This window comes from Lepisosteus platostomus, chromosome 5 (assembly GCF_059453375.1).
Source record: "Lepisosteus platostomus isolate fLepPlt1 chromosome 5, fLepPlt1.hap1, whole genome shotgun sequence".
Classification (NCBI taxonomy): domain Eukaryota; kingdom Metazoa; phylum Chordata; class Actinopteri; order Semionotiformes; family Lepisosteidae; genus Lepisosteus; species Lepisosteus platostomus.
The window spans coordinates 17765605-17779927 of NC_142615.1; the positions used below are offsets into that span (position 1 = coordinate 17765605).

Below are 14323 nucleotides of genomic sequence, written 5' to 3' on the forward strand. Positions count from 1 at the left end.
AAATTGCCCCACTGAATAAAATGTTTTGAATTAAACTGGTTGAACAGTTGACAGTATTCACGTTTCCTTATTCACATTTTTATTCCATTATTAATATAATTTAACATTGAATATGTTATAATAGTTCAGGTGGGTAGCTGCGTCAGCATGCGTAGGCTGCAAAGGAACAAGTAATAGGTTTATTCCATGCTGGAAAAAAGAAGAAAGAGAACACAACGTTTCGGCCGTGGAGCCTTCTTCAGGTGTGAGAGAGACAGGGCAGTAGGCAAAGGTAAAGTAGCGGGAGAACAAAGGTTGAGAGGGAGGAGGAGTGAGAGGCGGGAGCAGGGGACAGAAAGAGAGGCCAATCAAGAGGTGTGAAGTCAGAATGGGTGCAGAGAGGTGTGAAATGAAACTTCCAATGAATGGAGAAAATTTAAAAGAACAGTAATCTGTCGTTAAGGGAAGGGAGAATGTGTGATCCTAGCTGCAGAATAATTTTAGTTTCGGTGGTCTTTCTGATGTATGAGTTCGGAAAACCGTCTTTGAGAACACAGACGGAGAGATTAGAGTGGTCGTGGCCATCAGAGGTGAAATGAGAAACAATGGGCTTGGAGAGATCTTTAATCTTCACAGCCCTGACGTGTTCTCTGAAGCGGTCTCCGAGTCTCCTTCCTGTTTCCCCAATGTAGATGGCTGGGCATTTACTGCAAGAGATACAGTAAATAAGGTTGTTGGAGGTACAAGATGCTGTCTGGGTGATCCGGAATTGTCCTGAGGGGCCTTGAATGAGTGTGGTGGTGGCTGTGTACTTGCAGGTGATACAGCGAGCTCTGTTGCAAGGGAAAGTGCCTGGTGTGGATGGTTGCTGAGGGCGGTCAAGGGAGCTGTGAACAAGGAGGTTACGCAGATTAGGTGGTCGGCGATATGAGATGATAGGTCGATCAGAAAAGAGGGCCCCAATGGAGGGATCATCCTGTAGGATGGAAAAGTTCTGGTTAATGGTCCTGGGGATAGGAAGTGTGTTAGGGTGGTAAGGAAGCACCAAAGGAATGCGGTTGTTATGGCGGGAGTTCCTGATCGGGTTGATGGTCCGGGGGGTGTTTTTGGCTCGGGCAAGGGCCCTGTCAATCACACTGCTGGGGTATCCTCTGTTGATGAAAAATGAGTACATTTCTATAAATCTATAAAAGGTGATTTGAAATACACTAGAATAAGATTGAGACAAAATGGAAGTTATTATATAGGAGAAAGTGTTTTTTTTTTACAAGAAGAGACAGTAAGAGAGGAAGATGCCTTTTTTAAAATATGTCTCAATGGCAAAATTATAATTAAAATAATAAACAAAACCCCATTCTAGTTGTATTTGATGAAATGTCAAAATCAGCTTGAGCACTGTATTTAATGTTGTACGAGTGAATTAACTATTCAGCAAAAAGCACATATACTTTTGTTATTAATTTCAAAGATAGTTCTTTATTTAACAACATCAAACAATAATCAAAAACAGATAATCTGAGGATTCCATCCAGCTGTTTCCTGAAAATAGCCAATGAATCCACTTTAACAACATGGCTGGGTATCTTGGTTTACATTCCCACCTCCCACATTTATATCTTATTAAAAAACACATTAAACATGTTACAGAGGAAAACAGTATACATTCAGTCACAGCGATCTGTCTAAGCTACAAAATAAAGCATGTTCTATTCACAGACATCTGAATTAGGTTAAACAGAAATGGAACAATATTCAATACACAATTTTAAACTTGTGTTCAGGTAGTATGTATCCAAAATACATGACTGAAGTATTTCTGAATGTCATTACAGAGGAGAATATTAAATATTAATTTCAATTTGTATTAAGATTTTATCAGACTTAAATGACTTCAATTTTTTGTGTAATAGCAAGTCCTCTTTCAGATGTGTAGGCAGCCTTCTGACTACAGTGCAGTGTTGTTTAAAGGTTCAGTGCATGGTGTCATCATGATTCACAATAGATTATCCATTCACACAGTTTCCAGAGTCTCATTTCTTTCTTTTGTAGCATTTGTATCGTACACCGTGTCTCTTCTTTTGATGTCTTCGCTTGTCTGATTATCACTTTTGAAATTTCTGGAAATGCTGTAGTATTAATTTGAATGATTTGCATTTATTTTACAGTCATTGAATTGAATGCATTGTGTTGTTTTCCAATTTAGTAGCATTTGATACATTCAATGCAATAACTAACTCATTTATTTACAGTATTCATAAAGGTTCAGTGAATAGAACATGATGAGTGCTGTGCATCGATTAACGTATTTGCATTGGTGGATATTGACATCTTTCATGACAAAGTGTCTTTTAGAAACTGAATCTTACTGTGAACCAAATATGCTTTAAGATTGTTTTACTTCTACATGGAATTTGGGTGGACGAATGCTGTGGATACTACAGTATTTTGAAGTTCTACTGCATTATTTCCTGTACTTTTCGATTTGTGTTTTTTTTTCTTAATTTGTGCGGTTGATCTCTTACTCCTTTTGTAATTTCTTTTAATCATTGTTTTTGATAGGTCAAGCAAGATCTTCAAAATTATCACAGCAAATTGTACTAGTTAGTTTTTGAAACTTTTGTATGTGCTCATCAATTCGATTGAGATCCTTTTCAACATCTGTTATCAAATGATTTATTTGTTTAGCAATTTCAGAACCATCTTTGAATTCCTTTGCTTTATTTTTAATGATTATTATATCAAAAATCATGGTGGCTGCGGCAAGAATTCCACCAGCCACTCTGACAACGCGGCCTGCAACGCTGGCCCCCGCAGCTATAATGTCATCTAAAGGCCCAAGTAAGTTCACAGCCTGGAAGCACTGGCACAGCATATTATTTGCCATATTTTCAATGTAAGAAGCATGATCTTCTCTAAATACTTTCATCATTTGGCCAACATATTCAATTATGTTTTGGAGCTCCCTCATGTGTTTCTGTATTTCTTCCTGAATTTTTTTAGCATCATCTGTCTTGTTCTTGGTAACAAAGTACTTAGTGATATCTGAGGTTAGGACAGTGGCACCACCGCTTACTCCTGCAACAACCCCTCCAACTGTAAGTGCTAAAGAGGCACCAGCAGTAAAAGGAGCAAGTAGTATCCCACCAATAGTAGCAGCTGATCCTGCAATTCCAACACCAGCTCCCACAATGCTGCCTACTGCAGTGCCCTTGTGGGTTTTTTCAATGCCCTCTGCCAGGGTTTTCATAGATCCCACAAAGTTGTCAATTTCTATCTTCTTTTTGTGGTACAGAAGGACTGTGTAATATGTGAATTTCTGTTGAAAGACACAGAAATTAGAAAAAAAAAACAATGCATTGTACTAAACATAAAGGAACACAGTTGTATACAACCTCTAGAAGAATCAGAATTATTTTAGATATTATATATTATACAATTAGTATACATTTACAGAATATTACTACATAATAAAACATTGTATCTTATTCGTACCAATTTGATATCTCATGTACTTCGACACACAAAACAGGACCCTGAAAATGGTCCTGTGATCAATGGTTCTTGATCAGACTATATTTAGGTTTCTCATTGCGTTATTTACCCACATCCAGAACATATCTACCAGATTTCATGTGCCTTCAGGTTTAATTTGTTTTTCCAATTTGTGATTAAAAAGGTAAATGCAGTTTATTTAGTTTTTTGATAGTGTACCAACTGCTATCATAATAAAAAAATAAAATATTTATACTGATTTAGTTTTATGTGTTTTCAAATGTTTTACGTTAAGATGCAATTACCAGATCTGTTGTGTTCATTTAAAACATCATAAATTACAGTTTTGGAAAAAATGACAAAGAACCTAAAGTATTATTCAGTGAATCCGTGATGATGGTAAGATAGTGATAGTAGATCCATTCAGCTGATTTCTCCTTAGTGTAACAGTTTATGTCTGTTAATTCATCCTCAGAAAAGTATTGACATCTTTCCACAGATTAATTAATGTGAAATTCAGATATTTGTTTTACTTTGTGAGTTAAATGTTTAAAATCATGACCTATTATATCTATTATGACTAAACCATATTATACAAAAGCATATACATTTTTTTATTACACTAATATATAAATATGGTGTGCTGTGGCCTCTAAAATATTTAGCTTTTTTCCAAAAAAGTTGGAGAGTAAATTAGGTTCAACCCTGAAAAACTGTAAACTCTAGCTCATGTAAATTCCAATTTCAAAACAATTTCTCCCACAGACTGCAAGATAATTAAAAGCAAAATCTGTGGTCTACTTAATAAGTGACAGTGACAAAACACTGCACTGCAAAATTAGGAGATCATTCAAGTCATGAGACTGTTTCTTAATGTGTTCTTGCATTTCTCCAATGCTTTATGTTGTGCATCTTATTTTCCGAAGCAATTTTTGCACATAAGTTTGTACTAGTGAAAGACGTTGTGATTTATATACAGATGCAGCCATTTAAAATGCGCGGGCAATACCGCATTATTTTGTGGTGCGCTTTACGCAGTTTACCGCGAGTTACCGTAAATTCTCCTATAATACCGCAAGCAAAATAATAGTATCCGGAATTTCCTGAGCTAATAAAGCTCAACCTCTCATGTTTGAGTTGTCGCCATCAAAGTCTTTAACGAAGATATCACTAATAGTATTAATAATGAATGACCTTGGACAAGCTGTAAGTGTAAATTCAAAGTATTGTAAAAGTAACACCACAGCATTTCGCAATCACGCATTTGTTTCCAATCATGCAAAGTACAGTAATTTTTGAGAATCGATTCACCATGCCTTTCACATGCTCATAAAAGAGATTGATTTAGGAACATAAACATATTACCATATGCAAACTGTACTGTATATAGTATGTATATGTATATTTAATGTCTTTACTGTGCCCGTTTAAGTATTGAATATTTATATGGAATTTTACCATTGAAGGGAAATCTTAGTGCCTGAGCATAAAAAGAATAGGAGCATACTGTAATGCGTGTGAAGGCCATAAATGATATTAATTTTGGAACTTAAACATACAGTATATGGCTGGTCTCGGTACTTTAAAGAAAACATACAGATGCAGCCATTCAAAGTGCGCGGTACAGACACGTACCAGAGGTAATTGGCTACGGCGTCGCGCATTGTGAGGCACGATGACGCGCGGTACCACGGTACGTGATTGGTTGACCAACAGGGACACTCGTGGTCCGTTGGTCTGTCGTAGAAAGATTTACAGTAAACGTCTTTATGGTGTCCGTTTTAGTATTTAATATTTATATGGAATTTTACCACTGAAGGGAAATCTTAGTAGCTGAGCATAAAAAGAATAGGAGCATACTGCAACGCGTGTGAAGGCCATAAACGATATTAATTTTGGAACATAAACATACAGTATATGGCTGGTCTTGGTACTTTAAAGAAAAAATACAAACCAATATTCCATTTCTCCCTAAACATTTTAAGCATCGAAGTCTTTAACTAACGTGATACCGGAGTCAACAAGCATACTTTTAGAATTTGATTAAAAGGGAATATTATATGGAATTGCGTATCTAAAGAAATTAATAACGATATAATTATATTCATGTACCGCAACACAAGAATAATGCACGCTGTACATTGTCTGTTGATAATGTTTCTGTAGTGCTTTTTCAGCACTCTGCATGTGACCTTGCTGGTGGTGCAGTGGATTAGGTTCCTGACTCCCATGTCACACAGTCTGTGATTTAATCCCATGGGAGCCATGAATTTCCTTTAACAAACATTTCTTTGAAAAAATGAAACGTTTCCCTGCGTCAGAGATTAAATAAAACCTCACTCGCACCAAACAAATGTATATTTCTAAATATCACAACATGATCGAATTTAAGTCATTTTAATAACAATGAATAGTCACCTAGGCATTACAATATAAACATTTATATTGATTTAAATCGCGTTTTGATTTAAATCGCAAACGCGGGTTTAAATATATGTGTTTTTTGATTCACAATCAGACAAATGCAACATAAATTGATATATTTGTCTTCTAAGTATCTTAATAAACTTTCAGCATAGCTTTCTCCCCGTTTAGATTTATTTTTCTTGGGATCTTGGGATCAAACGTGGAAAGATTAGATTGTAATCGTTTTTATTTTTTAAATACATTTTAGAAAAGTGTAATCTATACTAAAAAGCTGTACACCACCTGCTATAAAGATACATATTGTAATACTTTCAAGTTCGGATAGGACAGACACGAGAACTCAGACTTGCGGAGTTAAAGCAAATTAAAGCCTTGATTTTTTTTATCACCTTTAAAAGTGGCATCTCAAAGCAAAGTAAATACCCAACACTGATTGTATCCATCTGTCATGCTAATAAAGCACCTTGAATTGAATTGAGGGAGAGAGGGAGGAGGGCGAGCGAGAGAGCCAGGACAGACAGGCAAATAAGATACACTCCACAGACATTCACAACAGCGACATATCATAAAACGTTTGCACATATAGTTAAGGTATTACTTGGTTTTCAAAGTGCAATGAAATACAATATTGTTGTTGTTGCTGTTATTGCTGTTTTTATCCTGTAAGGCGTTTTGAGAAGCCACCTTTAAAGGCGATATATAAAAGCGCTGATTCTTATGGCATGTGTTCTGCCGGGGATTAAAAAATGTTTTTTTTAATCGCGTATCTAAGGAAATAGCAGTATAACCTTGTTCATGCACAAACAGTGGCATGTTACATTATTAATTTGGGTGTCTCCTCTTGCCAGAAAGCTCTAAATTGCATTTTGAGTGCGTTTTTTGGCTTTTTTAAAATTGCAACCCATAAATAAAGCTGATACTGTTTAGACTTTAAATTATTTAAACTGTATTACAGCAGCACAATGGACAATGCAACGTAAATTGCAAAAATGCACTTGGAATCTGTCCAAGCCCTACTTTGTCAGGCATTTTCTTTTACTGCAACGGACATAAAAACTCCCTTGCTTTTAACAGAGCGTTTCATAATTTCTAACTACGAAAATTATTTAAACTGCGACACTTATCATTCAACCAGAGCTCGAAATATCACAAGGATCCCCAAGAGCACAGCAAAGACTGTATTAAAAGTATACTAGTGACAAACTAGTATACTTTAGATCTTTTTTTCTGAACCGGGGAAAATCTGATCATGTTTCTCTATAACAATAATAAAAAACATTATTTTACATATCACCTTTATGTGATATCACCTTAAGGACAGCACATACAAGGGTTAATTGCACAATGGACCGCGCAAAGAAATTTAATATAGTCTTCTTTAGGTGTGAGGGCAGGAGTGGATCGCAGAAGGCATAATCAGCAAATTAGGAAAACAAAGAACAGGACAGGTGAGACGTTTATCCAGAGAGCAAGTGATCAGAAATAGGAACAGCTGTTACGCCCAGGTTTTACGCTCTCTCTGCTGAATGAATAAAATAATTTTATTAAAAACGCGTTTGCGTTTGTCTGGGTATTTACTCTGTAATCTGTGGTTTACATCTACTGTATTGCTTTGAGATGCCACTTTTAAAGGTGATATGTAAAATAAAGTTTTTTATTGTTATAGAGAAACATGATCAGATTTTCCCTGGTTCAGAAAAAAGCCGATTAAAATCTGTAATCTTTCCACTTGTATGTCATCGGAAAATACAAGAAGTTTCTGCTTTGTGTAAGGATGGTATCAACAAGTAATCTAAGTGGTGAGAAAGCTGTGCTCCTCAAAGCGCTTTACAGGATAAAAACAGTAACAACAATAGTGTTAGGCTGGGCAAACAATTTTTTTATAGAAATACAAAATGAGATATAATGATGTGTTCCGGCTAAGACATTAACGAGTACAACCCTTCTCTCTGCGGGAGGGCTGGCTGTGACAAATTAAACCGGTTTCACAGGTATTTTCAAAGTAGAAGGGGGCGAGATTTCTAGCGAAAGACACCTCCCCCTCCAAAACCAAGGAAGTACAGTACTTACTAGTTAAGAAAGCTAGGCTTCTCAATGAAATCGCTTTAACATGCTAATGCGTTGGTGTAACAGTCCGGGCGTGGCAAGCTTTTAATGTCAACTCGACTCGATTGGAAGACAATGAACATATTCTAGCCCTAAATGAATTAATAGCAAACATGGTTTACATAAAAGACATTTTTCCAAGAAAGTTTATAATAATACGATCTATAGTTGAAATCTGAGCCTAAATAAAAAGAAAAAGCATTTTCAGAGAGCAAGTACGCTGTGTTTATGTAGAAAAAGTGATTAGGTTTATAAGCAATGTAATTACTTATTCGTTTAAAATGCTATATAAAATAAAGTTTATTATTAATTTGCTGGACAGAGTGGTGAACATTATGGATAAGACAAAGATAACGATCCTGATCAGTTTAGAAATCTGTGTACGCTGTAAGGTTTTTACTTCTTAAACTTTTAAAATACACGTTTCGAATAGAAAGAAATCATCTTCCTGGTACAGTATGTATAGCAAACCAGCACGTCTTTTTTCTCCAATCAGAGGGGTTAGACGCTCGGTTAAAAGCAAAGGAGATTGTCTGTTATAGTGGACATAAAAACAAGAGTTCGCTGGCATTATATCCTAGAAGACACAGACCGGCACCAGACCGGGAGAATGCCCGCAGTATAAAAGAAAATGCCTGATGAACTAGGGATTGGACAGTTTACAAGTGCTTGTACAATCGATGGAAATGTTCAAATAAATGTGCAAAAGAAATAAACAAAATAATCATTTATTTTTTTATCATATTGGCTAGCTAATGTCCTCTCTTTGCTAGTTAGTGGCTGTGTTTCTGCGTTGGGTAGCAACGGGTGACTGTTCTCAGGCGGAAGATGTAAACAGCTTAATTTTCGTGTTAAATAATTTTTTAAGATTAAAATTCATCCTATACAGCAATCACATATTTGGGTACCGTTTCATAAAACTTTCATGCTTAAAATGTTTAGGGAGAAATGGAAGACTGGTGTGTATTTTTTCTTTAAACTACCAAGACCAGCCATACACAGTACAGTTTACGTACATATAGTAATGTTTATGTTCCTAAATTAATATTTAATTTAGATTAAACCTTTAGACCTTCAGATGCGTTATGCTCCTCTTCTTTTTATGCTCAGCTAATTTGAAATTTCCCTTTAGTGGTAAAATTACATATAAATATTCAAAACTAAGCGGATTAAAATGTGCACAGTAAAGACATTAAATGAAATAAATCTTTTCACTACCAACCAATGCACCACGAGTGCCCCTGTCGGTCATTTTGGCCAGCCAATCACTTACCGCGGTGCCCTGCGGTGGCTTGTGGGTAGATTACCATACCGCGGGTTTGTACCGCGCATTTTGAATGGCTGCATCTGTATCAATAGTACCACTATTCTGTAACAGGTCTTTCAGTAAACCGGTGGACCAAACAATTCAATAAGAAGTTTTTAATTTAATGACAATTACCTTCAAGGAGTCTTTAAGCAAAGGGTCCAGGTGAAGGGTGCCAAGTTCAGAAAACACAGTCTTGCTTATATCATCAGACCCTAAATGAAAACATTTTAAGTGCTTTACTCCAACAGCATAAAGCACGTTAAAAAAAAAACTTAGCCTGTGAATATCAATGTTTAAAGATGTACACAATCTTTAGAAAATGTGTCTTTATAAACACATGTGTAGTTCTCAAGTGAATGACTGATACCTTTTATGTTCATTAAGTTCAGTGAGAATTTCAGAAATTTTAAATTATTTTTGTTTTGGAATCTTAATGCATGACAACCCCTGTAATACAGTACAAGCACCAGTAAAATATAGCAAAACTTTGTATTCATTAATCACAGTGTTTTGTCGATTCAATATACAACAGGACAGGATTATTAAAAAAATGAAAGGTTAGTTCAAATGAAAATAATGATTGTATAATTTTAGGACAGCACTAAAAGTCAAACAAATCGGATACATCTCATACAGTTTTGGATCTTGGATAGAAAGAACATCTTTGCATGTACAACAGGAAAGACTAAGCTGTCAGAAGTGAAATCTCTTTGTATTCTGTGAGTCCTAGAACCTAAATAAATTGCTATTATCTCACACCAGAAAGGAGAGATTGTTGAGTTCACATTCATGACATTCATATCACATGAACTGATAAAGGTAATTCTCTAGAACAGGTAAACCATAGCACAGTGTTGAAGGTATTAGTGCTTAATGTGTAAGCCTTTTGAACTGCTTTTCAATTGGCTTGAAGGAAGGCTTGCTTAAAACATTGGACTGTGTCTGGGATCTACTTCCATCGGATTTCAGCTCTGCCATCAGTAGGAAAGAAAACTGTAAACTTACAACTAAATATTTGAACAATTTTTTTTTTGGTAACCAGACTGAGATTCTGTGTCCCCTTCTCCACAAGATATACTGAGTTAAGGAAACTTTATTTTAACTTAAAAATTACTAACCTGTACGAAATGATTACATTGTTTTTTTAATCAATTAAAATTAATGAATACTCTAACAAGGCAGAATCTCACCAGAGTATTCAGTAAAATGCAGAATACAAGGTGATCCTATAGCTTGCCCTGACTCTCCTATAAGGCATGAGGTTATTCAACAAGAAAATCAGGAAGGCATGGCAGAAGAGCACAATAACATTCTGCAGTGAAGGGGTTCTGATGAGCCAACAGCTGCTCCAGTCAGGCTCACTGCCAGTATAGAGCCCAGCCAAGAGTGAGGAAACTGACCCAAGTGTGATTACAGACCAACATGTCTGACTTCTACATCTAAGATTATGGAAATAATTAGAATAATTCAGCCCATTTTTCAAGGTTTTCAGTTTGTACTTTCAGAAGGTAGGAGCATTTGGTTTTTACTTGGAGGCTGTCTGTTAAAATGTGTAAATAAAGCTAAAAGAAAATTCATATTTAATAAGTCTTTATTTCGCCCAGGTCAGGATTTTACATAATATTGGATTTATGTAAATCTTGCATAACTCTGGGGAGTTATTTTATTCCTGGTAAATCGTCCATATGTTATTTCTGGGTAAGTTATGCATACGTTTGATCAGATTATAACAACAACTTACTTTGTGTTCCATTGATTTCAAGTCAACATAAGTACCGAGACACATCCACTTTAAGTTAAAAACGTAATCACTTGAGATGCTTTAATAAGATGTTTTAATGAGCAAAACAGGATAGTTTTGTCCATTCTTTCTATCCCCCCCCCCCATTATATTAAATGCTGCTTAATTGGATTTGACTTGGACTGGCTGAGATAACTCGAGGTTTGCTGGGATGGTGTGTTTCGGGTCACTGTCATTCTGATGGTGATGATGGAAGTCATTTCTTCAAAATAATGGCCCAAATATTTCTGTAAACCTCAGAATTCACTCTGCTGCTTTCTCATTATTTATATAATTAATACATTATCTATCAAAAGCATTCACTCCCGTTGGATATATTTATCTATTATTGGGTTACTATATGGAATAATTGAGTATTTAATTGGGATTTTATGCCATTGATCTGCACAAAATACTTTATAATATCAAAGTGTAGCCAATTCTACAGATCCTGCCAAATGAATTATGGATATAAACCAGAAAATAACTGATTGAATAAGTATTCATACTTAAAAAAAACACACACACAAGTGTTTCAATCAATGTGAGATGAGCTCTTAAAATAATCTGTAAATTCAACTGACCAGTGCTTTCAATTTATCCAATGATAAAGGCTTCCAACATCATTTTTCATGCTTTGATGCAGAGATTAAATATTTTGTCCTACAGATGCAGCCATTCAAAATAAGCGGGGTACACTGCGGTACAACGCGGTGGGCATGTTGCATCAAACATGCGTCATAACAATTCATTTCAGGTCATACCGCATTTTACCTCTTGGAAATTAGATTATGTTAAAAGTATCCGGAATCACCTTATAAAACCGCCAGGTGGAGTTACAGAAGCAGCCATTCAAAACAACCGGGCGATACTGCGTTATAACGCTTGTCGCGGTATAACTCAAGTTACCGTATAATACTGTATTAATACCGTATATTCTTGCATAATACCACATGGTACCGCAAGTAAAATAATAGTATCTGGAATTTCCGCAAGGTGGAGCTAATAAAGCTCAACCTCTCATGTACAGCGTTTGAGCTGTCGCCATCAAAGTCTTTACCAAAGATATTACTAATAGTATTCATAACGAATGACCTTGGACAAGCTGTAAACTCAAAGTATTACCCTGGTCCACATTCTTTGAAAACGAAAATATTTAATTTTCCACTCATCATGTGAGTGGTGTGATGGTCTAAGTGCCTGACTTCTAAGTGAGAGGTTGGCTGTTCAAATCCAGCTAGTGCTATGCATTTTCTTTTAACAAACATTTCTTTGAAAAAATAAAATAGCAATATTATGGACAATTAATTGACTTTTTTATATTTCTAAATATCACAACATGTTCGAATCTAAGTCATTTTTTTAATAACAATGAGTAATCACCGTCTTGCCCTCTGATCGTGTGGGGATCCGTTTAGATCTCCCTTCAGATTTAAAAGGTTATTAATAATATTTTCGGTGTCACAACTTCAAATTTAGCTGATATTTTGCTGCCTTCGCATGCTTACACAGCTCCATGGGTAAACTATCGTACGTGACTGAGAAAGCTTTAGAGAACTTAACATTTTTATTATCAACAAATTGTAAATACGATGTTTACATTGGGATTATTAATTTTTCACTTAAGTGTATGGAGGAGTGTCAGCTGTCAATGAGAGCAGACCCCCCCCTTAGACTGCGCAAACGATTTTTAAAAATGTTATAAAGAAATGGAGGCTGTATGCGTTACAATATAAACATTTACTGTCAAACTTTAAATCAAAAATTAATTTACAGACGATCTGTCAAAGTGCAAGGAGAAGCCACCTTTAAAGGCGCTATATAAAGGCGCTATATAAGGGTGCTGATTCTTATGGAATGTGTACCTTTCTTCTTTTTTCAGCATGGAATAAACCTATTACTTGATTCTAATGGAAGCCCGATTCCACCAGGAATTAAAAAAAACACTCACTCTCTTGTTTCAATACTTTTTTCAAAATCGCCAAAGCGAGAGAGAATTTGACGTTTATATTGGCATTATTAATTTTTCACTTGAGTGTATGAAGGAGTGTCAGCTGACCCCCCCTCTTAGGCTGGCCAAACCTGTTTTTAATACAAGTAATAGGTTTATTCCATGCTGAAAAAAAGAAGAAAGAGAACACAACGTTTCGGCCGTGGAGCCTTCTTCAGGTGTCAAGACCTGAAGAAGGCTCCACGGCCGAAACGTTGTGTTCTCTTTCTTCTTTTTTTCAGCATGGAATAAACCTATTACTTGTTCCTTTGCAGCCTATGCATGCTGATGCAGCTACCCACCTGTTTTTAATACATCTACTTAAGAAAGTTAGGTGTTAGCATAAACTATTAGTAATCAATAATATTAAATTTAGCACTGTAATAAATTGTTGCACTTTTCCCCACATCTTGTAATACCATATTTTTATTGTTCAAATGTACATTAAATCTTTCTATCATAAAATAAGTTAAATACAAAATTAAAGAAAAAATAGGGTAAATATAATTCAAAATATTTTGCTAAAAATGTTAACTGTTTATAAAAATAAAATGTATTAACTAAGGAATAGGATGGCACAGTTGTTAGTATGCTTTTTGTATGTTTTTTTTCATAAATACAACAGTAGTACCAGATGTCTCAGTGGCTCTCAAAATTAAATTATGCATGCAAACCTCTGAATTAGAAAGATAACTAAGATATCCATCCATTTTTAATGGTGGTGAAGTGGTTAGCATTGCTACCTTGCAGCACTGGGGCTGTAATGTAGGGGAATCTGAACGAATTAAACTTTGATGCAGGAAAAATGTATTTCTATACATTCTATATAAATGTAAGCTATACTGATTCTCCCCAATGTAATGCAGTTAAAAAAATATCTCTGATGCAGTTCCTAAATTAATATAGTTTATGACCATCACACGCTTTATGCTTCTCTTCTTTTTATGCTCAGCTACTAAAATTTCCCTTTAGTTTCCCTACTGGCCATGTAGTACACAGCATTGTGGGATAATCGTTTATTTTAAAGGGAACATAGAGAAACTAGGAACTAGAGAAATCAAGAAAGGCTTTTTTCAACACAATTAATAGATGCACATCCTGTTCACTAGGTTATTTAACTCCACACTGAGCAATCTCCAATATGTTCAGAATTTGATAGCCAGAATCCTGTATTACTTTGAGATGCCAGTTGTAAAGGTGTTATATAAAATAAAGTAATATATTTACAGTAATTTAAAGT

At 35.4% G+C, this 14323-nt stretch overlaps 1 protein-coding gene across 3 annotated transcripts in view; it reads right to left on the bottom strand.

Annotated features, from left to right (window-relative positions):
- Positions 1 to 1427: 1427 nt before the first annotated feature.
- Positions 1428 to 14323, bottom strand: part of LOC148664338 (guanylate-binding protein 5-like) — a 30770-nt gene continuing 17874 nt past the window's right edge. For all 3 annotated transcript variants that reach the window (XM_088631488.1, XM_088631490.1, XM_088631489.1), the window contains exons 8-9: positions 9446 to 9525; positions 1428 to 3295 (exon numbers count right to left, since the gene is read on the bottom strand). In XM_088631488.1, coding sequence (XP_088487614.1) covers positions 2540 to 3295; positions 9446 to 9525 — 836 coding nt within the window. In that variant the 3' untranslated portion in view covers positions 1428 to 2539. The remainder of the gene's footprint in view (positions 3296 to 9445; positions 9526 to 14323) is intronic.